The following is a 26,270-nucleotide window of genomic DNA, read 5'->3' on the forward strand; positions in this document are numbered from 1 at the left end:
TGTCGCTGAAGACAGACAACAAATAGAAACAGTAAAGTGAACAGTGGAACGTCATACCTTTCCATAGCACAATCGTCTCATAAAATCCTGGCTGGTCAGTTTGTTTGGCTATATAATATTCTGCAACTTTTATTTGATCTTCTTTAGAAGAGAGCAGTCGATGTGACCGTCGTGTGCTTCGAGTGCCCGCCATGCTTAACTTGTTGGCCTTTTCTCCATGCCCATATTATGCGCACGTCCACGCGAGTAGTAACATTTCTTCGCTTTCACATACGTTTTCCATTTTACATTGAAAGACAAGTACTGGAACCATGTGTTCCCCAATATTCTCGCTTTTGCGGTCTGAGCACCATTTTACCCGCAAAAAAATAATTCCTCGAAAAACATTAAAGTCCTCGCTTGCGCAATTCTTTGCGTTTAACGTGAGTGCTACGTCTTACAGCCGAATTCATGAAAGTTGGACGCACGACATACTTTTGTAACATGTTTACTAAAAAACGCGTTCAGACAGCGAAGTATGGTAATACAATACCATGATGCCAATGTACTCATTAGAAATACTTCATTCACAAAAAAAGATTTTAGTTTTGACAGGTAAATGAACAAACGTCCAGTCCTTGTGGAAGGCGAAATAAGATATCGCATTTTTAATAACTGACTAAATGGAGTAGCTCCAAATTACTTATGGCCAGAAAATGTCCCTAGGAGGGTCTGACCCAGTTTTCAAGAACGTTTCTTTCCTGTGTATTATCGAAACTAATTTAAAATACATGATTCATACTCATTTTGCTATATGATCTGAGGACTGTTTTGGAACCTGTCTCCGAGGACGTTTTATTTTTTGTGTATTATAAAAACCGTATACAAATATATTGCAAGTGTATGTTTCTTACTTATTTTGCTATATGATCTGAGGACTGTTTCTAGAACCTGTCTCCGAGGACGTTTCTTTTCTATGTATTATCAAAACCCTATACAAATTAATTGCAAGTGTATGGTTCATACTTATTTTGCTATATGATCTGAGGACTGTTTCTAGAACCTGTCTCCGAGGACGTTTCTTTTCTGCGTATTATAAAAACCGTATACAAATTAATTGCAAGTGTATGATTCATACTTGTTTTGCTATATGATCTGAGGACTGTTTCTAGAACCTGTCTCCGAGGACGTTTCTTTTCTATATGTTATAAAAACCGTCTACAAATTAATTGCAAGTGTATGATTCATACTTATTTTGCTATATGATCTGAGGACTGTTTCTAGAACCTGTCTCCGAGGACGTTTCTTTTCTGTGTATTATAAAAACCGTATACAAATTAATTGCAAGTGTATGATTCATACTTATTTTGCTATATGATCCGAGGACTGTTTCTAGAACCTGTCTCCGAGGACGTTTCTTTTCTATGTATTATAAAAACCGTATACAAATTAATTGCAAGTGTATGATTCATACTTATTTTGCTATATGATCTGAGGACTGTTTCTAGAACCTGTCTCCGAGGACGTTTCTTTTCTGTGTATTATAAAAACCGTATACCAATTAATTGCAAGTGTATGATTCATACTTATTTTGCTATATGATCCGAGGACTGTTTCTAGAACCTGTCTCCGAGGACGTTTCTTTTCTATGTATTATAAAAACCGTGTACAAATTCATTGCAAGTGTATGATTCATACTTATTTTGCTATATGATCTGAGGACTGTTTCTAGAACCTGTCTCCGAGGACGTTTCTTTTCTGTGTATTATAAAAACCGTATACAAATTAATTGCAAGTGTATGATTCATACTTATTTTGCTATATGATCCGAGGACTGTTTCTAGAACCTGTCTCCGAGGACGTTTCTTTTCTATGTATTATAAAAACCGTATACAAATTAATTGCAAGTGTATGATTCATACTTATTTTGCTATATGATCCGAGGACTGTTTCTAGAACCTGTCTCCGAGGACGTTTCTTTTCTATGTATTATAAAAACCGTGTACAAATTCATTGCAAGTGTATGATTCATACTTATTTTGCTATATGATCCGAGGACTGTTTCTAGAACCTGTCTCCGAGGACGTTTCTTTTCTATGTATTATACAAACCGTGTACAAATTCATTGCAAGTGTATGATTCATACTTATTTTGCTATATTATCTGAGGACTGTTCTAGAACCTGTCTCCGAGGACGTTTCTTTTCTATGTATTATAAAAACCATCTACAAATTAATTGCAAGTGTATGATTCATACTTATTTTGCTATATGATCTGAGGACTGTTTTTTAGAACCTGTCTCCGAGGACGTTTCTTTTTTGTGTATTATCAAAACCGTTTATGAACTAATTGCAAGTGTATGATTCATACATATTTTGCTATATGACCTGATTTAGGTTGAGAATTACTTGCCAAGTAACTGAAAAAAACGTACTCAAATAGTATAGAGTATCCGTGTTAGATATTTCTAAATGTATGCTCATTAAAACTTGTGCATTGGTACTCTTGTTTATACCTCTGTTTTCATTTTTCCTGATCACATTGAATTTATGTCCCAGTTATTTGGATTAAACATGTTTGTTTGCGGGAAACACCGACATAGCGATATTTATAAATACTAATACGATTGTAACCGTGCCTGTTACATAACATATACTCTGCTTCCCCAAAATTGAATTAACTATCACGTATTAACTGATAGCAAAATACTGATATCCGCCGAAAAAGAATCTTTGACGCATGTGTACGAAGCTTCACCAAATGACAAATCCTACAGACGATGCAAGAGAAAATAAGTTAATGTCTATACTTAATAAAATATATAAGTAAAACAACTTCGCTCATGCAACATACTCCATGCAATTTTAGTCTTTATCGATTTTATGATTTTGGCGTTGTTTGTGGTGGCGGTGGTGGTAGAGACAGCCACATTTATTATTCCTTAAATTGGTCTTGGAAAAGCATATGGCGTTTGACAGTTCGACAAATCATGTACGATAAAAAAGAACAAACTGTTTCAACGAGGTTTATGTTTCTTCATGAAATCAATTGCAGTGGATATTTATACGGCATTTACTAAAGTAGGCTTGATAGGCATATAGCACCGTTAACCTTGGTCCTATTTCCGACAGTGTGGGCAGAATTCTTTCACACAAAAACGTTTCTATAAAGTAACTAACACAGCGCATCATAAAGGTCAATACTGTAAAAAAATTCTTGGCAAGGAAAACCCCGAAATCACTATCAAAATATCAGCGTGATTGTTTATTTTCGTGTGAAATAATGCATGTTCAAGTTGTCAAAAATTTGCAAGATTATTTTTGTTAAATTGTTCAATGGTCATACATTATATTTTCGAGTATTTTTACAGTAAGTTTAAGTTGCTAAGACGTTTATTAATACGACATATTTTGATATTGTCGCACTTGATTCTAAATTTTTTGCAGGGTTGTCTATTATTGAGTGTTTTTAGAATAGATCTGTTTTTATCTAACGTGTACTCCCAGTATGGGCAGACATCGCATTTCGTATTGTTCAAACCAAAATAAATCACAATGTGAATGCGCACATGAGTTATTAGAACAAAACAAAATTCAATATCGGGATTTTGTTCTGTTTATTACAATGTGTTATTTAGCTTCACACATGTCCTACTACCTTGCGTACAGTGATATCCCATTCGGAGTACTAGCATACAATTCATGGGGCTCAACAATTTGAACTTTAAGTATAGGTTATTATTAGCGGACTGTCTGACATGTCAATAGCATTTTTGATTGTCGATGCTTTTTGAGTACACACTGTGGTTATATGTTCTAATACTTTCTAACAAATGTAATGACAGTCGGCAGCAGAGATTATGCCTACTATCAAAATCGAAATATTTGTAGTTATAAAACGGCATGTTCAACGGGATAAAAAATTGATGAATAAGATAGAGTCGTTACGTGCCCAATTCTAATATTCAAAACAAAGAACAAAAAAGGAAAGAACTCGGCTACACTTCAGTTAAACATTATCAACGACCACGACACTACATCGCCTGCTTCAGCAGTTGAGCGGATGTTCTTAAAATACGGCAAATTTATTACAAAATAACTACTTAAGACAAAACCAATTAATCCTATTCAAATTGCACAGGTTGCTTTTTACGTGTCTAAATTATTATAAAACACGCAGTGCATCAGACCACAGTGATCAGACAGACCTTTTTATTCGCGACCATGTACAATAGAGTTATCCATTTAAACAAATATCAGTCACATTATAGCCTGGTGGATTTAAAGGTTATTCGTGCCATGGCGGCTGTGTTGGGAGTTTTGTTACTGTAATTTCAGTTTATTCACCGCTTCGCGCAGTGAGATAACGTGATTGGCTATATTTGAATCTATGAATCTGAATATAGAAAATAAAATATATTGTAATATTGATCGGAATCTGTAGCACACCCACTGAGTGTAACATGTTATATATCAATGCACATTTCAAACATGACATGTAATTTTATCTTTTAATATTTTGCCTATTTTGTAGCAGCTGTCCCTCAGTTTGGGAAAGGTTCCTGGAAAACTAAACTGGGTAGCAAATAGCCGGCATAATTCGTGAGCAGGTGTCGCATGACACCGTGTACCCGCGGCCTAGCCACCCATGGTGGGGAAACATATTATACTTTCATTACAATTCATTTTAATCAATCTCGTCAGCGTTTTGAGTCACCTTTCCCGTAGAAACACGCCTCGTGATTGTCCTTGTAAAATGACTTGTCTTGGACAGCAGACAAATACACAAGTATGTACTTGGTCGTGTTCGCAGCGATTGATCCCTGGCCGATGCACGTGAAGAAACTGTATTCCATTCATGCCAAATATATATATGTAGTCTTCAGAATAAAGTTCTACAGTCTTGATCTAATTTACGATAAAATACTGGCCAGGCCTGAAACTATGTTACTTGGCGTCAATGAAATTGTATCCCTAAGTTTCAGTGATAGTTCAAGTCTTCCAGCTTGAGGGACTGCTTGGTCCATTTTTGTATATTTAATTTGGATTCATGTACAATCGGCCCGACATAGTTTAAATACATAATTATCAGGCATCGTTCCAGTGAATTATCTCAAAATTCAAAATTTATATACACCATGATCAAACATGGTTTCCCTAAATTCGATGGATTTAATGCCATATTTGTATCTCAAAATTCACCACTTCCAGACAAGTGTATCGTATTTTTGAGTGAGTGATATATATATATATATATAATTTGTCCAAATTTGCACAATATTCGGGTAAACATCCTGTTAAGGATTCTGATATAACGGGTGTAAGCTTCCTATCGTAAACAGTGCGTGTTTATCTAACGTCCATTGTCAGCATTGTGTTGATCGACGCCCGTCCTAAACTCAGTATGAAGAAACCAACGATATTCCAAACAAATACTAATAAATATTAACAAATACACAAAGAGGTGTAATATTAGGGTTTATTTTAGGCTTAGAAAATATTTTCTTTCACTCAGAATGGAACTGCCATTTAGCTTCATGGTCTTTCAGCTTGTCTTCGCCTCGGAGGAAAACAACAATACTTATACAAAACACATTGCGAAGACTCAATAATCAGGAAAGAAAACCCAGACAACCATGTTGTACTTGTGTCGAAATACATTTTGTATTTCACGTCAGAATATTGTTTAAAATAAAATATTCAGTCCAAGCCAAATCTAGGTCAAAGGGTCAGGTTGCGTGCATATAATTATATATAGTTAAAACAAAAAGTATTTGAACTTGTGTCAGCTGTTCAACATATATAGAAAACAGAAAAACAATGATAAGGCAATGTGAACCTCGGAATTTTTTTTTTTAGTCCGAATGATATTTTGTGAATTGCGCGGTCGAAAATAAAGCGGAAATTGTTCGGTCGAATTCAGCAAGCGGTAGCAAAAGCGAGACAAAAAAGTGATTGGAAAACGGAAGCGGGCGGGAGGTTGTGCGAAAATACTGTAACTTTGCGCAAGTTTCGTTTAAATAGTTTTATTTTCCAAGTCAATATTCTATTTTACTAATACCATTTTTTCTAACGCAATGGCGAGGAAAAAAAAGCGTTGACAGACGAGGCAAACAAAATCTGCCACTCAGCGTCACACTCTGACCATCATGCTCTGACACAGCAATTTTTTTTTCACCATGAAACCCGTTTTGTTAGATTTCTTATCAGAGACACTTGAAGGATTAGCTTGTTTGTAAACTGTCAGCGTGTACAGTGGGACAGTAATGTTTGTCAGAGGATTATCCCTCGTTGTTCGTTTGCATAACAATGGAAACCCGAACCACGGTTACTTTTTTAGTAACCGTGCCCGAACGTTCCTGAAGTACGGACTCAAATGCCAGCAATTTTCTTCATTTTTCACGCTTGAAATTATTCATTATCTGACACTCTTTATGAGTTCTATGATATCAGTGATTAATGTGTTGCCCATTTTAGTGCATGTTTATAATAACGCAGCAAATTTACAATGTTTTATTATCGAAAACTGTTTTTCGCATTTTTCTTGAGTTGAAGTTTTGATTGAGTACGACTTATTGGGACCACCGCCAAATCAAGTGCGTTCGGACTAGGACATTCAAACTCGCAGTTAGCATTCAAAAGATAATGATGGTGTGCGAAATATGTCTGGGTTTTTTAGGAAAATGCTTTGTCACAGAACAATAGTATGTTAAAGGTGCCAAGTATGGAGTAATTAGGGGACAAAAAACAAACCTGCATAGAAATCGGAAGAATAGGTCTTTTGACTATGGAAGACGCATTTCAATAGACTTGATTACAGACAATGCCTTGCACAAATTTCACCTGGAAATTCCCGCATTGTACTCTCGCAATCGCAGACTTGGTCATTTTTACAAAAAGTTTTGCCATTTTTGTGGTCACGTAGTAATTATGTAAACATTGACTCTCCAGATTGTGCCAACGTGTCCCTCTATACTTAGGCTTTTGAAATATATAAGCTAAATTACGGTTCTGAATGAGATAATAGACAGAGAATGCTTTAATCAGAAACGTCATCAAACCCTTCTCGCTACCTTTACACATTGTGTATCATGTTTTGGACAACAATGAGGCTTCTCATGTCCCCCGGGGTCCTCGGATCTCACTTAAAACTGGAATTGTGGTAATACCTTTGCTATATGCCATTAAAAGGTGGCGCACTAACCTGTGAGACGCGTTATAACTGTTGAATTGCGTGTATCTTTGAAATATGTGTATCTGTCAAATTGGGGGCGCCCGAGGCTGAAATGGGCCTCCAACGAAAATGTGTAAATTTTTCACACTTTACGCGTTCTTCGAGGACGTGTCTCAGAATGGTGTCACGTGGTTAATAGGTCATTTGAAGCCATTCTATAGCACTTTAATCCGAGGACCCTGAAAATGTCCTCGCTAGCATTGAGACGTCCTCGGAGGCAGGTCAAATAACCTATCAACGTCCTCGAAGCATATAGTAATGCGAGTACACACACACACACACACACACACACACACACACACACACATACTCGCATTACTATATGCTCAGAGGACTCGGTTTCTAGACCAGTCTCCGAGGACGTCACTTTCTAGTGGGTTTACAGGCTTGATATTTAATTACATAATTTAATATTATTGTAGGTATACATGGGTTAGTAGAGTTTAGCAATCAGACCATTTCTTCAAGGACCTGCCTTTGACTATCATACTGAGGACCACCTTTCTGAGGACGCGATTTTTTTTCAGAGGACGTGGAAAATCTCGGGGGTGTCACTCCCTCATGTGCAAAGTGTCACTTCACATGTCCTCGAACTGATATGAACAATAGCATAGCATTCACACATATAAGTGCAATTCACAAATGGCAGTAAGATTGTCAAATATTTGTTATAGAGAATTGAAACTCATACACTCAGTTACCAGCAAATGCTAGGTATGTCTTCTCTGTAACAAAAATCAGATCGAAAAAATGAAAAACAATTTGTGATGCCTTGCCCTGTCTATGCCCAGCACAAAAACATTCCATTTATGTATACAAAATATTCACAAATTTGCTTGAGCATTAAATCTCTGTGAATACCTTTAGTTTAATATTTGTAAATCTGATTTGAATTTAGACAGCAACACTTCCTAAATTTTTAATTGTTTTTTCTTTGTCATGTCACTTTTCATTTATCCATTATCATCCATTCCAATGGATGTTAAGTGATTGAATGTATAAATAAAAATAGGTGTGGATATTTTTGTATATACAACATCGTTCAATAACTTAGTGGTGCTGAAAATTGGGTAGGGAAGGTAGCTGCTCCCCTCTCGTTCTGCACAATTTTATTAGGGAAGCAAGCATTTCTTTTTAACTTTTTTTGTACAAAATGGCAATGTACATCTCCAGTAGGGGACAACACTGATAGTTGCATAAACTGCAACTGTAATTCTCAGAGCAATGAACTCGTATCAGTATTTATCTAGCATTGTTTCTAGATAAACTTAAAGGGTGGTGGTCGGCGCAGCGGGTGTTTGAATTACACGTAAACAATGTATTTCACACGCATTGTGTGCATTGGTACAAGTCCATTATCAACCAGGCCATGGTGCAACAACCACCTTGCTTTAGGATTTATTTGATGAAAAACAAAATATATGGAGGTAGAAATACATGAAAATATTAATTAATCATAACAAAGAACACAGGAACTCCATTAATGAAGCCATGAATTCAGCCACTTATTTCAGATTGAGCTCAATTCAATAACATTTACATTTCTAGAATCCAATTATGTTTTTATAATTCATCCTAAGTAACAAATGATGTACACAGAATATCTCAAACTTGCTATTGGCTTTTGGAGCAAAGCATGATTTTGATTGACATGATTACCATAAGACCAATCAGTGTAACATGTTTTTTTAGAATGTAGGACAAGTGCACATGTAGTATTACTGAGTAGCAGAGATAGGTTTGTTTCACCTGATCACACATTCAGTTCAGTATAAAGACATAATTTTTTTGTGACCACTGTAGTTAAAACGACAATAGATGCAACTATCGATATTTTCATTTTAATAAAACATTTCCTGCAGACACTGAAAGCATAGCATAAACGGACATTGTACATTAAATCATTGTCAGTGAAATAAGGGGGGGGCACGGTTGCGTCATGGTCTCCATCTATTGAATTCCAGTTTTGATGAAAAATTACAGTACATGATAACTTACTGAGGGCCCTGGGTCAAATACGTTCCCAGCTTGAAAGGCTGACCAATCTCCACGCAATTATGTCTAAAACAGTATTTTGGTAATCTTTATGTAGGTATATTTAAACAAAAATTTTCAAAATCTATTGTCGCTTTAAGAACCTGTCACTGTTTCTATAGTACCAGTTATCAGAAATTAATGAAGGTATGACCCAACTGCAAAGGTTACAACAACCTGCATAGATTTGACCACAATATCTGACAGTGTGAGATTCATTGCAATAACAATGAAGTGGCCTTAAGGTATAGATGCATGTTCGTGGGCACTTTGAGTGAATTATTTTTTTTTTGCTTTTTCTTACCCAGACAGTCTTGGCTAGATAATGTTAAAATTTTGGAGCATTGTCAATGCTGAAACACTCAAAAAAACGATTTTAAAATAGAGGGAACCGAGGCACACGTATGTGATTAAAAGTCCCGAAGTTTGTTTACGTTGCTTACAGTTGTAAATGATAAGTAAACAGTTTCACCCTTATCTCGCAACATGTCAACAACTTCTAGCCTGGCATATTGTTATATTACTAAATATTTTTGTTTTCACACATTTTTTTTCTCCCAAGGTATTTTAAAACTGAAGTATACAAAGTAAACATTTTTCGTTTTGCTGTAGAGATCACCCTGCTGATAGCATTGCAATGCAATGGATAAACACCATTGCTGAGCTGTATCGATAACTTGTCAATGGCATGCTCGTAAAATGCTTGGTTAATTAAAAATAAAAAAATACCCTGGAAATTACAGAAAAATTGCCAACAAGATTCTGTTTTTAAGCACCACGGAAAAATGAAGCACTCTGTGATGCCATCTTGGTTACCTCAATCGGAAACCCCTTGTCAGCTAGCATGCACCTGTAGCGATGTTGAAAAGTACATTGTATGTATGCTCTGCAACCTCTGGTACTAAGGCACTCTATAAATCGGGTACTTCCAGAGGTCAGGGTTCGTTTAATTTTTATCGACCCATCTCATCTTTAGTTGAATGAAACCTGTCTCGATTTACAATATTTTCCCTCCCATTTAGATTTTTTCTCACAGGCAGTTGACTGATTGAGTAGTAAAAACTGCAAATAGCCGTTGTGTAGCAAAATATTACGGCCCATTTCAAACTGGTCGTCTAACTTCGCATGGTCCATTTCACTGGAGATCACGAAAAACTGAGTCATACAATGTATTTTTTTAAGGTTTGAGGGAAAGTAAATTTAGACTCAATCCGCAATGTTTATATAACTGTATGAATATCTCATCAGCTTTACGTGATCCATTGTGCCCCTCACTCAGTGGAAATGATAACACGACACCGTGACAGTTTTCGCGCAAGGTGTTGACTCTGCAGACAATTTTACGTCCGTTTCCCTTGAATTGTAAATATTTTTATTTTATTTTTTATCTGACAATTGAACATCAGCAAGCATCGATGTATGATGGATTTTGGCATGTCGTTGTGATGCAATAGCCATTTTTGTAGACGATTAACGTCGTCACTTTCATAAAACAGGCATTATCTCTGTTCGTGTTTTCTGGTTAGTCACAGAGATTGGAAATTAATTAGCTCCCACAGTTTATGTTAGTTTGTCTTGAAATTCTCACACTATTTTGACAACAACCTATTATTGTTTTGAAAAAAGTTAAATACAGTGCATAATATGGAGATCCCGTCATTACTTTTTTCACCATGTTTCTTTTTGATTATTTATGTACAGCCTTGCTAAATCTTGCTAAACATTCAAAAAAGAAAATGTTTGTACCTGTTTTCTATAATTTAAAATCGTCTTTTGAGTATGTTCCACTATTCACAATACTGCGAAATTTTAACAATCTATAGCCAAGACTTTGGATAAAAAAAGCAAAAAAAAAAAAAAATTCACTCCCAAGTGCCCAAGAACCTGTATCTATACCTTAAATCATAATCCTGCTGGAACGATTCCCTTTCTATAAAAAGAGTTTAATACTACCATAGCCGAGCACCTGATGAGGTGAGATGTAGAATCAGGTGTGGTAGCAAATATGAACTGGCGGCTCTTTAGCAGTTCTTTTACAGTTTGATGTATACCACATTATTATATAACATCTGGCAGCAATAATAACAGAATTCATTTATCCTTCCGCCTCTTATGTACCGTAATCAAATTACGAACACAATCTTTTACATTTTTCCAGGACCTATGGCACAAAACTGGATTCTGTTGTAAACAACTACTGCAAGCAGCCTTTCCAGACATGTGTAGAAGTCTAATATCTTGCGAAAAATAATTTTTAACAGCCATCTGTTCTTCAACACTCCATATCTTATATTCTGCACCTAACACAAAAAGAAAATATCAAGTAAATCTACTGTTACAAAGTAACAAGGTAAATAGACAGCCGCAAATCAAAATCTGTTGCTGCAAAATTGTTTAGATTTTCAAAAAGAAGTTGTTTGAAATAATAGTTGAAAAATTGCCATCACTCAAAATCAAAACAAGGTGTATAAGTAATATCCTATGAGTAATTTCAAATTAAATGACATTTTCATATGTTGATTTTTTATGGTTTTGTAAATGACCACCAGTCAGTCAAACATAACAAAAACAAATCAACATGGATATGTAATAAATGATGTAATGCAATTTTAAAGTAAACCTTATATTTAATTATATTATAGCATTATCAATATCAGTGGATTTTATGATGTCAATGCAGCAGATTATTTGCAATAATGTATCCCATTATTGATCCCTGTACCATGGATTTGATTACAATGTAGTTTTCGAAAACGAATAAAGGAGAAACTATTTAAGAAGAGAAATTGCAAGCATCCTCGTTAGCTCTCTACGTTAAAGCACGCTCGGCTGAAGCATTTCATCTAGTAGGCATGCTTCTAGATTCTACGACTGATGCCGCTGTCATGTCCCTAATCGTGTCAATGAACTAAGGTTAACCCGGGGTGATTCAACCAAGCAGATGCTGCTATGTTTACAGAGTGTGAGTACAGAAAAATGAATAGTAGTACTACACTTATTTGTGAAACAAGATTGTTGTCAGGTGTCTTTTTTTTAGTCCCCGTTCGAACGAAGTCCGAAAACGGGGACTATCATTTTGGGTTAGTTCCATCCGTCCGTCCGTCCGTCCGTCCATTCCTATGTATGTACGTACGGAGCTATATCTCAAACACCAATTGACTGATTTCATTCAAACTTTACATGAAGACATAATATCTTACATATACGCGTCAAGTTACTTTATTATCGGAGCAAAAATGGGCGACTTGTGGCCATTTTGGATGTAAAATTTGCTATTTCTGATACCTAAACGTGTCTGCAGCAGTTTCTCAGAGATGACTGGGCCGATTTGGATCAAAGTTGGTATGATGATCATACATATTGGTTTGTAGTTGCACGTCATTTTTTTATCGTGATTCGAACAAATATGGCTGCCATCTTGTTTTTCATGGTACTCATGCTACTTTATCTTGAATGCAATGAATGTCTCTGTTTAAAGTTTGTACAGAGATAGTATACCAAGAGATACATCTGCACCAGCATGGTTTTTGTGATTCAATTCAATATGGCTGGCCGATGCCCAATTTTAATGTAAAAGCGCTAAATCGTCATTTTCACATGTCCGAGGCTGTTTCTCAAAGATGACTGGGTCGATTTGGATTAAACTTGGAATGATGATCATACACATTTGGTTATAGGTGCACGTCATACTTTTTTCGTGATTCAAACAAATATGGCGGCCATTTTGTTTTTCATGGTACCCATGCCTACTTTCCTATGAATGCAATGAATATTTCTGTTTAAATTTTGTACAAAAACAGTATACCAATAGATACATCAACACGAACATTATTTTTGTAATTTGATTCAATATGATTGTCCAAGTCTCATGTAAAAGCAATAAATCATATTTTTTTTACAAATCCATCTCCTATTAATGGTTTCAATCTAATCTCAATGACTTCATCAGCATCAAATTGATATGTCAAATCACAAAATTTTGGACGGGGACTGTGTCGTTAACAATGACTTGTTATTTATACAGCAAGATTAAAATCACTGTTTGTAGGATGGCTAACACCCACTAGCTTTCCAGCCATGTTCACTCACTCGCTACGCATTCGTTTGGCTTGAAGTATTCATCAAATCATGGGCCTCTCGTAGCATTTGAAAATAGCTATTACAGGACTGTCGCCAATAAAATCCACCTCAATGGTTTGAAAACACTTGCTGGATTGGGTAACAATACGACAACGTACATGTACCCATGGTACACACTCCTACGCACAGTCAATTCCGTCAGTCCATAGGCGGCGGTCTAGCATAGCATAGTGCAAGGTCGTGACGGACACCAAAAGTACTAGTCACTGTGTGCCGTTCACTCGGGCGACCACTACAATGCTACTCCACACCACACTGTGAATTATTTAATTACAAGAATATTTGATGGATAAAAACTAGTTTCTTTCTTAGTTTGCCATATGAGATTGTGAATACAATTTTCAGAAAGACATTTTAAATTATTCAGATTTACAGGCCAGTGACTGCGAAACAGTTCTGTTCACTGTGGATTTTTCTCGAAATTTTCCATTTTTTAGTGGCAGCAAATCCACTGATATTGAAAATGCTTCAAAAAATAACAATAATAAATTCTTTGTCAACTCATAATGGAGTGAGCTTTCGTCCATTATAGGTTGGCGGGTCGTTCATTATTGTTTAAATAGACATCATAAAGTCATAGTCTATGAGGTGCAATACACATTGAAATTTTGGCAGCTACATACTGAAACAGTTCCATACCTTGAGGCATCTGTCTGCTTTTTTTCTTTACACTAGATGAAGTCTGAGTGAAAAAAGCATCACTTTTGCCAGATGCCCTTCTTTTAGGATAAGCAAGCTCATGCTGAACTAAAAGGAAGAATCAAGTAAAATGTAAATGAAAAAGAAAGAAGAAAAATGAATCCTGCAATTCATAAAAAACTATATAGTATAATGTCCCCTATTGTATTAACAATTTAAACAAGATTTAATTTAGCTTTTATAATATTATCATTTCTATTTTTTAATTATATTATCTAGCACATGATAACTGTACAGCATGCTATAGTGTACACAAATTATTTCTTATCTAATTACAATGATGTACATGTGACACAGACTCAGTGAAGTAATTAATATAACTTTAAATTAATATAACTTTAAGTTACCTCTCTTTTTTGAGTGGCAGGATAGACAGCAGAATTGACAATATCATCAGAAAGTTCATTCCCATTCTTGAGATTCCTAAAACTGGATTCTAGTATCAAATACGGTTCTATCTTACATACAGCTGAATCTGCTGTTTTCTCAGTAGGTGCTGAAAAAATACCAGGTATAATGAAAGTAATAAAGATTCGGAAATGTACTGATCTGTGACAGTGTGTGCAAACACAGACGCTGTTCATGAAGAATAACGTAATGTAATAGTTTCATGGTTGGATTTTATTTCCCCTTTATAAAAAACAAGCCATGCATGGCACAGTCCCAGTTAGTTATCAAACTTAAGATGTATAGTTTTGTTTATAGTAATATAGTTGGAACATAAACATGTCAGAGATATGGATCCAGAAGCTGATGCTTAATTATGATTTTTTTAACACTGAAATGATTGACATTCAGCCACCTTGTTTCTAATCGTCAATCCATCCATAAATTCTTGATTTTCCAGTATTATAACTCTCACATACCTTCAGGAGTCTTGATATCAATCAGCACTGATTCTTCATCATCTGAAACCTCTGAAATAAACACACATATTGATGAAGCATACAATAGTAATGAGAAATTAATTTTTTTTTTGATGTAAGAACATCCATTTTTGTTTAGGCATAAATGTGATTTACGATAAAGTTAACAATTTTAGAATAACATTTAAAAATTTCAAAACTGCAGTTGAAAACCATTTTGCCAACCACAGGAACTGTGGCTTTGGCATAAATACAATTTCGAAATGACTTCATCCAATCAGAAATTACTTTCACGAATATAGGGCGGTAAAAAAGAACATACCATCACCACATTCATTGAAAATATTCTGGCATACATGTACGTTAAAGTAAATCCATACTTACCATTCAAGTCAATCTCTATGTCATCAAGTGATTTGTTCTTGTACTTTTCCACAGATCCTCTTTCACAAGCAAGTATAATTCTGCTGACTTTAGCGATCTGCAGGGTGTCTTGTGGGAGCCTATAAAACTTCCTATGAACTCTGATGTAATGACCCAAAAAACCAGCCAAAATTTCCTGTCCATTGTCTTTCAAGTTGAAAAGTTGAGACATAGTTGCAATTTGCTTTCTTAAGATTGGTTGAGTTGAAACATTCAGGGCAAGTCAAACCACATTTCTGTGCATATTTGTTCAAGCACATGGTAGCACGTATTGGATTCTCAAGCATAGTGAAGAACCAGATGTAGCTCATGTGTTGAGTTTTAAATCCAGAAATGCTGAAAGAAAATTGCTGTGGCAAAAGCTAACAAAGGAAATCATGCAAATAATGTTGAAGTACTCAAGGCAGGAAAGGGTTTTCTAATTCCCTTTAAAAGACCATCATATCAGATAGGTGCAACTAAATATGTTCCCTGTCCAGCCTGTTTGGGATATTTCATCCGAACTGAATTATGGAAATATCACAAATCATGTACAGTCTGGATGTTTCAAAAAGCACCACAGCAGGCATTTCATAATCGTATACAGCAAGTTGCCGGAATGTTGTCACCTCATAGTAAAAATGCTGGTATGGCTGAAATTTTTTTATCCCAAATGATTCAGGATGATGTGTCAATTACAGCAGGAAATGATGATCTGATTGTAGAATATGGCTACAGAGAATACATCAAAGTTGGTACTGCCTCTACCTGACATCAGTATGTCAAACAAAAGATGAGGGAACTAGCAAGACTACTTTTAGAGTTGAGGAAGCAGAGTAAAGAAGACTCTTGTTTAAGGGATTTTATTCATCCTACAAAATTTGATGCTGTAATCGAAGCTGCACAAATGAAGCTGGAAAACTATCTCTAGCGTTGATGTTGGGACATGCCTTGAAAAAGCGTGCTGCAATCTGTATAACTGATGCCATAAAGAGTGAAAATTCTAATATGGAAATAGCATATACAAGGTTCCTCAAGTTGTGTGAGATGCAGTGGGCTCAAAAAATTAGTTCTCATGCACTAAGCTCAAAGCTAGAACAAAAGAGAAACAAACGAAACGATCTACCATTAGTGGAAGATGTTGTAAGGATGAACAAATATCTGAAAAAAGCAGCACAATTATGAAAATCTTAAAGAAAACACCTGTAAAACGTCATGGAAGAAGCTAAGTGAAGTCACCCTCATACAGTTAATTATCTTCAATCGTCAAAGAAGTGGCGAGATGGAACGTATAACAATTACAGATTTCAGGGAATCTCGTGGAGCAAACATGGAAGAAGCATGTCATTTGTCGGATTGGGAGAAAGCCCTATGTCAGTTGTTTGAACGAGTTGAAATAAGAGGAAAAAGAGGTAGAAATGTTCCGGTCATTCTGACACACCATGTGAAAAATCAAGTCACATTGCTTATGGATAAGAGAGAGTCGGTTGGTGTTCTGAAAACCAATCTGTATGTGTTTGCCTGTCTCCAGGATTTAGAGAATCCAATACGTGCTACCATGTGCTTGAACAAATATGCACAGAAATGTGGGCGTGACATATTACCAGACGACACATCACCGGATGGAATCAGTCGCCAGTTAGCCAAGTCTCAAGTACCACGGTGTGACATATTACCAGACTGCACATCACAAAGAAAGCTATTTAATGAAATGTCTAGAAATAAAAGTTATGGTGAGGATTATGATGATCATGGAGCCTCTACATCTGAATCGTCGGATTGTGAGTCAGAGGTGTTTAACATTACACCCCAATTTCAGTCATTAAGCATTGGAAAAGATGTTGAAGAAAACAAATGTTCAAGTAATGTATGTGCTGTTTTGAAACCTGATACTTCATCATCCTCTCAAAAATAAGGCAACTGTATCTGAAACTTCATCTGTGTTGGTTCTTACAGCAAATAACACAAAGAAAAAAGGAAATGGGACAAATACCAGTATTGTGTGTACTGTATGAAGCCAGTTGCAAAGTTACCTAGGCATTTTGAAAGCAAGCATAGTGAAGAACCAGATGTAGCTCATGTGTTGAGTTTCAAATACAGAAGCGCTAAAAGAAAATTGCTGTGGCAAAAGCTAACAAACAAAGGAAATCATGCACATAATGTGGAAGTACTCAAGGCTAGAAAGGGTTTTTTAATTCCCTTTAAAAGACCATCATATCATATAGCTGCAACTGAATATGTTCCCTGTCCAGCCTGTTTAGGATATTTCATCCGAACTGAATTATGGAAACATCACAAATCATGTACAGCCATATTCTGAGTCAGTATTGTTCGTAAAAAACATTTGTTAATGGAGCAGCGTTCAAGTGACGATCAGTAACAATCTCAGCTAACGGGCTACTAATTTCATCGGATAATGTGTGGTCTGACGATATGTCACACTGTGGTACTTGACACTGGATTGACTGAGTGGTGATTCCATCAGGTGTTGTGTGGTTGGTATTACATCACATCCTGGTACTTGAGACTTGGCTAACTGACAACTGATTCCATCCGGTGAAATGCAGTCTGGTAATATGTCAGAACCAGGTACCTGAGACTTGGCTAACTGACAACTGATTCCATCCGGTGATGTGCGGTCTGGTATTGTGTCAGACCCAAATACCCGAGACTTGGCTACCTGACAACTGATTCCATCCGGTGATGTGTCGTCTGGTAATATGTCACACCCTGGTACTAGAGGCTTGCTTAACTGACAACTGATTCCATCCGGTGATGTGCGATCTGGTAATATGTCACACCCTAGTACTTGAGACTTGGCTAACTGACAACTGATTCCATCCGGTGATGTGTGGTCTGATAATATCTCACACCCTGGTACATGAGACTTGGCTAACTGACAACTGATTCCATCTGGTGATGTGTGGTCTGGTAATATGTCACACCCTGATACTTGAGAATTGGCTAACTGACAACTGATTCCGTCCTGTGACGTGCAGTCTGGTAATATGTCACACCTTGGTACTTGAGGCTTGGTTAACTGACAACTGATTCCATCAGGTGATGTGTGGTCTGGTAATATGTCACACCCTGGTACTTGAGACTTGGCTAACTGACAACTGATTCCGTCCTGTGATGTGCAGTCTGGTAATATGTCACACCTTGGTATTTGAGGCTTGGCTACCTGACAACTGATTTCATCCGTTAATGTGCGGTCTGGTAATATGTCACACCCTGGTACATGAGACTTGGCTAACTGACAACTGATTCCATCCGGTGATGTGCGGTCTGGTATTGTGTCAGACCCAAGTACCTGAGACTTGGCTACCTGACAACTGATTCCATCCGGTGATGTGTGGTCTGGTAATATGTCACACCCTGGTACTTGAGACTTGCTTAACTGACAACTGATTCCGTCCTGTGATGTGCAGTCTGGTAATACGTCACACTCTGGAACTTGAGACTTGGCTAACTGACAACTGATTCCATCTGGTGACGTGTGGTCTGGTAATATGTCGCACCCTGGTACTTGAGACTTGGCTAACAGACAACTGATTTCATCAGATGATGTGCGTTCTGGTAATACGTGACACCCTGGTACATGCTGGTATGCCATGTGTTTGTTGCAAGTTTAATATCTACAAAAGCAATACAAATAGAAGAAGACAAAGATTTTAGAGCAATAAATATTTATATTTAATCTCACTCAACAGCATACAAGAAAATCAAGTCATTGGAAATAGCACAGCTATTTCACGTTACTTTTTCAACATAATGTTTTAAATACCATTATATGTGAAAAATGCATATACCATGTAGTAAACAAAATCTGTTCATGTATGAGCGAGATTCAGTTCCATATATATGGAAATGTACAACATTAAGTTTGATGCTTATGTGATGTTTGAAGCATATTCAAGCATGTCAGCGATCTGGTAAAGAATTCATAAAAAATGGCTACCAGTAAACAATTTTTTACCAAAACAAGTCATTTCATGATATGACAAGAGTCATCCTTATTTTAACAGTAAACATAACTGAAATTAGTCAGCCACTTTGAATCAGAGCATGAAAGAAATGACATAGGAATAGTAGTTTGATTGCCATCAATCAATATATGTCAGAGGCATACTTTATAACAGCATTCCACCATTCTGAATCAGATCCATCCTGGTCAATTAATGTCAGATACAGCTCTGAAACCACATTCATTACAACAAAATTCCCCCAACCCCCACCCCACATTCAAAACTAACAACAAAATGACCACCAGTCAGCCATTTTGAATCCAGTCTGAGAAACAAAATTACTTGCAAACGTTCAATGTACATGTATGTATTAAGTTCACACAAGATCTATCCATACATGACCAAGGTCTGGAACCGGAATGGCATTGTTCTCCCCAAAAAAGGTGACAGGCATAATGCAAAAATTTTTCTTGTTTTGAATACTTAACCAGCTGCGAAAATTTACTAATGGACACGTGGGATAAAATTAGGTCAGCTTTTCTATAACATATTTCAAAAGCCCTACAAGCCCTACTACCGGTACATTGTTTACAAGTCATTGAAAATGACACAGTCCCCATTAAATTTTTGAAAGTTCTTTTTGTGCTCATCATATTAAAGCAGAGGGGTTGTCGCGAGCGTGTCCTTGAAACTTGAGTTCCAAGTGGCGTATACAACAGATTGTCTATTTACCGTACTCGACCGCATTAGCGCCTATGCCCGAGCAAGCGCCCACCCCCCACTTTTGCGCAATTTTTATATTTGGGGTCACATTCGGCAAAGCGCCCACCTCTTCAAAATGCAACTAATTTAAAACTTGGTCTTGCGTAACGAATCTTGGTAATCGTTTTTATATGATACAGCGTGGACATCGACCGCTGTGAACATGTTGTGGATGCGTAGAACACGGTAACCGTGCGTAAACTACGCTTCGACAATGACCTGTTAATACAAGTAAAATGCGATACATATTTCATGCCATATTCAGTCTAATTCTCAAAAATGGCTAGTTACTAGTTTTTTGGAAAAACCATGTCGTTTATTCGCTGAAATCAATTCCAACAGATCGTACTTCGACATCGATTATTCACTTCCGCATTGCGTTACCGGAAAGTCTTCGGGAATTTGCGTCAGTACAACACAGCATTCTGATTAGTTAATAACCAACTTTGACCCATTAGGTCAAACGACGCTGCTGTAGGTCAAATCTGCAATTGCATCATGGCGGAAAGTGATTTTCATCGAGAGTTTGCGTACGATCCAACAACTTCGTCAGTGGAAATAATATGACAATTTTGACTTCGACTGTGTTCCAAAAGACTCAAATGTTTTTAATTCCGTAAATTATGGTGGTACGTAATTAATATTGTAATAAAATGTGCATATTTTTTGTGATCATTTCTGTTTCTTCATTGTGAAAATCAATGACGACGCAAATTAATTTAGTAATTTGATTTTCCCTCAAAGACGTAATCTGTCACTTGATGAATCAAAATTTTCATTTGCACTCTTTCGAGGGGGGTGCTCGGGTAAGCGCCCACCCCTACAAAATCGTGATTTTCTGAGTTGAGGCCTCTGGGCGCTAACCCGGTCGAGTACGGTACATCAAAACACGTGTTCTGTGTAGTAGTAATATGGCCAAAAATAAAAACAGCCATTATTCGGCCATCTTTGATCTGATTATGAAACACACTGATATGTATGATGTATGTGCCAAATATGAATGAAAATAGTACATAAATTGTGGAAATATCAATAGTAGTAAGGCCAAAAAGTCAGATGGCTGTCAATCAGATTTTGAAACAAATTGTCATGGACATGCATCCTAACATGTATAAAGTACATGTATGTGCCAAATTTGAATGAAAACTGACAGAGCACGTCCAAGATACCGCATAAAAAAAAAAAAAAGATACCGACCATCTTAGATCCAATTACGAAAAAAATCGGCATGGACATGTAACCTAACATGTATAATCTATGTACCAAGTTTGAATGGCAACTGACAAAGCATATCAAAAATACAACATTTTCAAAAAACAAGATGGCTGCCAGTTGGCCATTTTGAATCGAATCGCTAAACCACTGCATGTGCGTATCTCCCACATAAGGCACAAGGCACATGCAAAGAATGAACAGAATCGGTCTACAGGATTCTGAAATATGACTCAGGACAGACTGACTGACGCACGGACGGACGGACGAACGGACAGACTCAGGAACTCACAGACGGTCAGGGACATGTATCCTAACATGTATGATCTATGTACTAAATTTGAATGAAAACTGACAAAGCATGTCAAAAATACAACATTTTCAAAAAACAAGATGGCTGCCAGTCGGCCATTTTGAATCGAATCACTAAACCACTGCATGTGCATATGTGCCACATAAAGTACTAGGCACATGCAAAGAATGAACGGAATCGGTCCAAGGGATTCTGAGATACGACTCTGGACGAACGCACGGACTTCGTTAGAACGGGGACTAAAATACACTCCAAATTACAGCATGTTGTAAATTAAAAAAAAAACTGAAATGTTTGTCCCATTACCATCTCTGGGGAGAATTTTGCCATTCATGACCTAATACTCCCTTTCTGAATACAACTTCTCAACTTTGTGATCTTAGAATGACGATTTAACAACTCCTGTGTCTTATCAGTAACATTCACTTCAGTCTTGTATATTGACATAGTTTCTAGCTTGCAATCATGATATCCCAATTCCAAACTGGGCTGTTGTTGTAACCCAATAATCATTTGTCTTGAAAAAACCAGTTTAGCTTTGCTGATGACATTAGATACTAGCAGGATCTTTTGAATATTTGGGGCAATACGCAGTTTTCTGAATGAGAGCCGATTTCTATCTGAAGCAATTTTTTCAACTGATATACTGATTATCCTTTGTGCATCAGTTGTATCCATGTTTCTTTTTGAATACTGTAAAGGGATTAAAGGTACATGCTCAGTGAATGGTGGCCCAAAAAACTTGTTTGCTAAAAATATGTTAAAGATTGGGGGGGGGGTCTCTCTCATGGGTAAACGGGCATTAACAATTGACTTCTCTGGCCAATGAAAACTCATATTTGGATCAAATGTAGCTAATTAATTAATTAATGCTTCAAATCGTATGGCACATTGTTCATTCATAAATGCAACTTGAACTGTGACCTCTTGTTATATGATTTGAATACTCAGATCTTTGTTATGATTTTAGCAAATTAAATGTAATATTTTATATCATGGAAATTGAAGTCAGCTTATTGAAACACGACTCGAATGACAGAATCATGTTCGGTTGTATTATCCACAGCCATTTGCCAGTGTACCACACCCACATGCTCAACCATTTTTAGCACTGAAGTAGGGAAATTCATAAATTTTCCGGGTTTGCTATTGGATTTTTTTTTTCAACACTTCAAGGTAATAAATGCATAGTTGAAATGAACCAATACATTGATTTTAATGACTGTTTCACCAAGACAACTTAAATTTTTTTTTGGTTTAGCAATGAAAAATCAGAATATATATATAATAAATAGTACCTAAATAATTATGGTTCTCAGTCGTCACATTGTTGTACATTATTCCCAGGAATTTTAGTCCAGGTTTGTCCTGTTTTAGCTGATCTTGCTGAATGATAGATATCGGTTTTGACTGTCCAAAACTCAGTATGGGCAAACTAATAGCGAACAACATTCCAAACAATAGGCATTTTCAAACCATTAAAAATATTTTTCTGGATATATCTACTGACATACTGCCATACCATACACATGCAAAATTAACAAATACATGTAGCGAGAGCAAGGTCAGGATGTATTTTAGAAAATTAGAAATATTTCACTCAGTCCATATTCTTTTTCATGGGGAAAACAGGAATAATTATACAAATCTTGAACACATCATGACAAGTCAACGATCAGAAGAAAAAATATCACACCAATGGACTTTGCAAACCAGACAATCCTACTGTACTTGTGTTTGTGGTAGTACATGTGCAAGTGTATGTGCAATTTCGAATGGAATCAGTTAAAGGAATGATGTGAACAAATATTACCTATTTCAGACTTTCACCAACTTCTCAACTGGAAATTGTATATAAATATATTTATAAGGCATATGCTGTTATAACATTATTATGAAAATAAGCATTATCTTACCTTATGCTCCCATGGTAATTTGACTGGTCCATAATCATATAATATTTCCTCATTGACGTCAATGTCTTTTACAGCAAATAGTGCCAGGTATGGCTGTCCTTTTCATTCTTGCATTTGGAAATTTTCTTTCATGGTTTACTAGCCGCCCATATTTAGGTCCATTACCAGGTTCATTAGTAGAATCGATACTGCAACATTGGCAAAATATAGCTTTTGAAAAATATATAGCAAGGTAGATTTTTTTTATGGACTAAGAGTTAAAAGATTATTTTTACTGTCACAATCATTCATTTGATACAGACTTAAGAATGACCAGCAATCCCAAGTTATTGATAATAGTAAATTGCATACAGTCATATATGGTCATCCACTACATTAAAAGAAATAAATGAAGAAATATTCTTTGTGGCTAACATGGCAAAGTTGTTAAAGCTTTACTATTACATAAAATAAGAATTTGATATTTGTTACAAATATTGGTAGATGGGGTTACTGGCCTTATTTGTTCATGTAATTTATTGGTGATAGTAGGTATGAATTAAAAAAAACACCACATGTGTTGTGTTTGAGTTTGAATAATTTCTGTGGCTGTGGTACAGGGTCACATAGTAGTCACAACACAGACATGTACACAGTACTATGGGATAGGCTAATATTAAATGCAGTTTAAATGAGTTTCATATGAAAAGATTGTAAAGATGTGGACACTAACCAATATGTCTTATCCTTGAATTTAAAAAAAGTAACGGAATACACTGCCATCAGAAGACTCTTCACGAATCTCTCCCTCCGACCCACTAATAAGTTCACCATCGTATTGCAATAAGAAATCTCTTTTCTTGAATTGCTTTCCAGCAAAAACACCTCTACCTGGAATAAAATAAACCATAAATGATAAACTAGTCATTACACTTGTGACTTGGATATATTTCGAAATACAAGTTAACATGAAGCAGTGATGTGGCCGTTCAGTTATTTAGGACATTGAGCACCGTGGTAAACGGCAAACAGTCAGATTAAATATATTCTCATCTGAGGGACATCAAAGAATCGTACAACGAACAGCTGAAATACTTGCTGATTATCGCTAAAAACTATAAACAAACGTCTTTTTCAATATACTGAGATCTGAATGCACAAATCTAACGCAGACTGAAGTAAATTTCGATTCCACTGCCATGGTTTGAACGGCACAGTGTCTTCGAAAAACGTGCTGTCAGTCTTTGGTTTAGAATATAATGTGTTGTCAACTGACAGGAAATTGATTGCATATTATTAATCGCGCCGAACTGAGCACAACAAATTTGTTAATTCTTTACATTATTACCTTCCTGAATAACTCCATTCACAGCATATCAAAAATTCACGGCCGATCAGAACAAAACTGCCATTTTTATTGGGACCCCCTAAGCTCTTAAGACCAAAGACTCCCTAAGTTTTATTATAGAATTTTGTATTTGGAAACTGGTGTAATATCAGTGTTCTTACGGCTAATCTCATTTTTGTGTCTAAACAATAAATCACAGTTATTTTTTTTTTAGCATGCACTTTCATTGCCGCCAGATATTAATGCGTACTGCCGAAATACAAAAACAAAACAACGAGAACGCGTACAAAATAAAAAAATAATTAGATAAAAAAAATATTGTCACTCAGTTTGAAATTATTTTACAGTAAGTGCATTCTACTATAAAAGTGTTCTGTTTAGATTACTAGTATTCGATATGGTAACACCTACGCGCTTGGTCCCAGCATTTAGCACATTGTCGCTGAAGACAGACAACAAATAGAAACAGTAAAGTGAACAGTGGAACGTCATACCTTTCCATAGCACAATCGTCTCATAAAATCCTGGCTGGTCAGTTTGTTTGGCTATATAATGTTCTGCCACTTTTATTTGATCTTCTTTAGAAGAGAGCAGTCGATGTGACCGTCGTGTGCTTCGAGTGCCCGCCATGCTTAACTTGTTGGCCTTTTCTCCATGCCCATATTATGCGCACGTCCACGCGAGTAGTAACATTTCTTCGCTTTCACAAACGTTTTCCATTTTACATTGAAAGACAAGTACTGGAACCATGTGTTCCCCAATATTCTCGCTTTCGCGGTCTGAGCACCATTTTACCCGCAAAAAAAATAATTCCTCGGAAAACATTAAAGTCCTCGCTTGCGCAATTCTTTGCATTTAACGTGAGTGCTACGTCTTACAGCCGAATTCATGAAAGTTGGACGCACGACATACTTTTGTAACATGTTTACTAAAAAACGCGTTCAGACAGCGCCACATTCAGACACAGTACAAACTAAACAAATGTGAAGTATGGTAATACAATACCATGATGCCAATGTACTCATTAGAAATACTTCATTCACAAAGAAAGATTTTAGTTTTGACAGGTAAATGAACAAACGTCCAGTCCTTGAGGAAGGCGAAATAAGATATCGCATTTTTAATAACTGACTAAATGGAGTAGCTCCAAATTACTTATGGCCAGAAAATGTCCCTAGGAGGGTCTGACCCAGTTTTCAAGAACGTTTCTTTCCTGTGTATTATTATCGAAACTAATTTAAAATACATGATTCATACTCATTTTGCTATATGATCTGAGGACTGTTTTGGAACCTGTCTCCGAGGACGTTTTCTTTTTTGTGTATTATAAAAACCGTATACAAATATATTGCAAGTGTATGATTCTTACTTATTTTGCTATATGATCTGAGGACTGTTTCTAGAACCTGTCTCCGAGGA

At 36.3% G+C, this 26,270-nt stretch overlaps 2 protein-coding genes across 2 annotated transcripts; both read right to left on the bottom strand.

Moving 5' to 3' along the window:
• Nucleotides 1–8,594: 8,594 nt before the first annotated feature.
• LOC146748129 (uncharacterized) lies at nucleotides 8,595–16,940 on the bottom strand. The gene is made up of 5 exons (XM_085491623.1): nucleotides 15,336–16,940; nucleotides 14,952–15,002; nucleotides 14,433–14,581; nucleotides 14,026–14,133; nucleotides 8,595–11,546 (listed from the first exon to the last, which is right to left on the bottom strand). Exons 1-4 carry the CDS (start codon nucleotides 15,544–15,546, stop codon nucleotides 14,053–14,055), a joined length of 492 nt encoding a protein of 163 aa, XP_085347749.1. The 5' UTR covers nucleotides 15,547–16,940; the 3' UTR covers nucleotides 8,595–11,546; nucleotides 14,026–14,052.
• Nucleotides 16,941–18,779: 1,839 nt separating this feature from the next.
• On the bottom strand, nucleotides 18,780–24,939 carry LOC146748130 (uncharacterized). Its single transcript, XM_085506391.1, has 4 exons — nucleotides 24,852–24,939; nucleotides 24,237–24,394; nucleotides 23,525–23,712; nucleotides 18,780–18,991 (listed from the first exon to the last, which is right to left on the bottom strand). The coding sequence occupies exons 1-3, from the start codon at nucleotides 24,867–24,869 to the stop codon at nucleotides 23,583–23,585; spliced, it is 306 nt and encodes a 101-aa protein (XP_085362517.1). The 5' UTR covers nucleotides 24,870–24,939; the 3' UTR covers nucleotides 18,780–18,991; nucleotides 23,525–23,582.
• Between the last annotated feature and the right edge of the window lie 1,331 nt (nucleotides 24,940–26,270).

The sequence above is a fragment of the Saccoglossus kowalevskii genome, chromosome 2 (genome assembly GCF_978046115.1).
Source record: "Saccoglossus kowalevskii chromosome 2, keSacKowa6.1, whole genome shotgun sequence".
Classification (NCBI taxonomy): Eukaryota; Metazoa; Hemichordata; class Enteropneusta; family Harrimaniidae; genus Saccoglossus; species Saccoglossus kowalevskii.

What these genes read in the sequence shown, in the direction of transcription:
- LOC146748130 (XM_085506391.1), bottom strand. An exon ending in TTCAAGGATAAGACATATTG is followed by an intron (nt 23,713 to 24,236) that starts GTTAGTGTCCAC and finishes CCAATGTTGCAG; the next exon opens with TATCGATTCTACTAATGAAC.
- LOC146748129 (XM_085491623.1), bottom strand. Translation starts at nt 15,546, where the DNA reads ATGTCTCAACTTTTCAACTTGAAAGACAATGGACAGGAAATTTTGGCT. An exon ending in TGATATCAAGACTCCTGAAG is followed by an intron (nt 14,582 to 14,951) that starts GTATGTGAGAGT and finishes GTATTTTTTCAG; the next exon opens with CACCTACTGAGAAAACAGCA. An exon ending in CTGCCACTCAAAAAAGAGAG is followed by an intron (nt 14,134 to 14,432) that starts GTAACTTAAAGT and finishes TCTTCCTTTTAG; the next exon opens with TTCAGCATGAGCTTGCTTAT.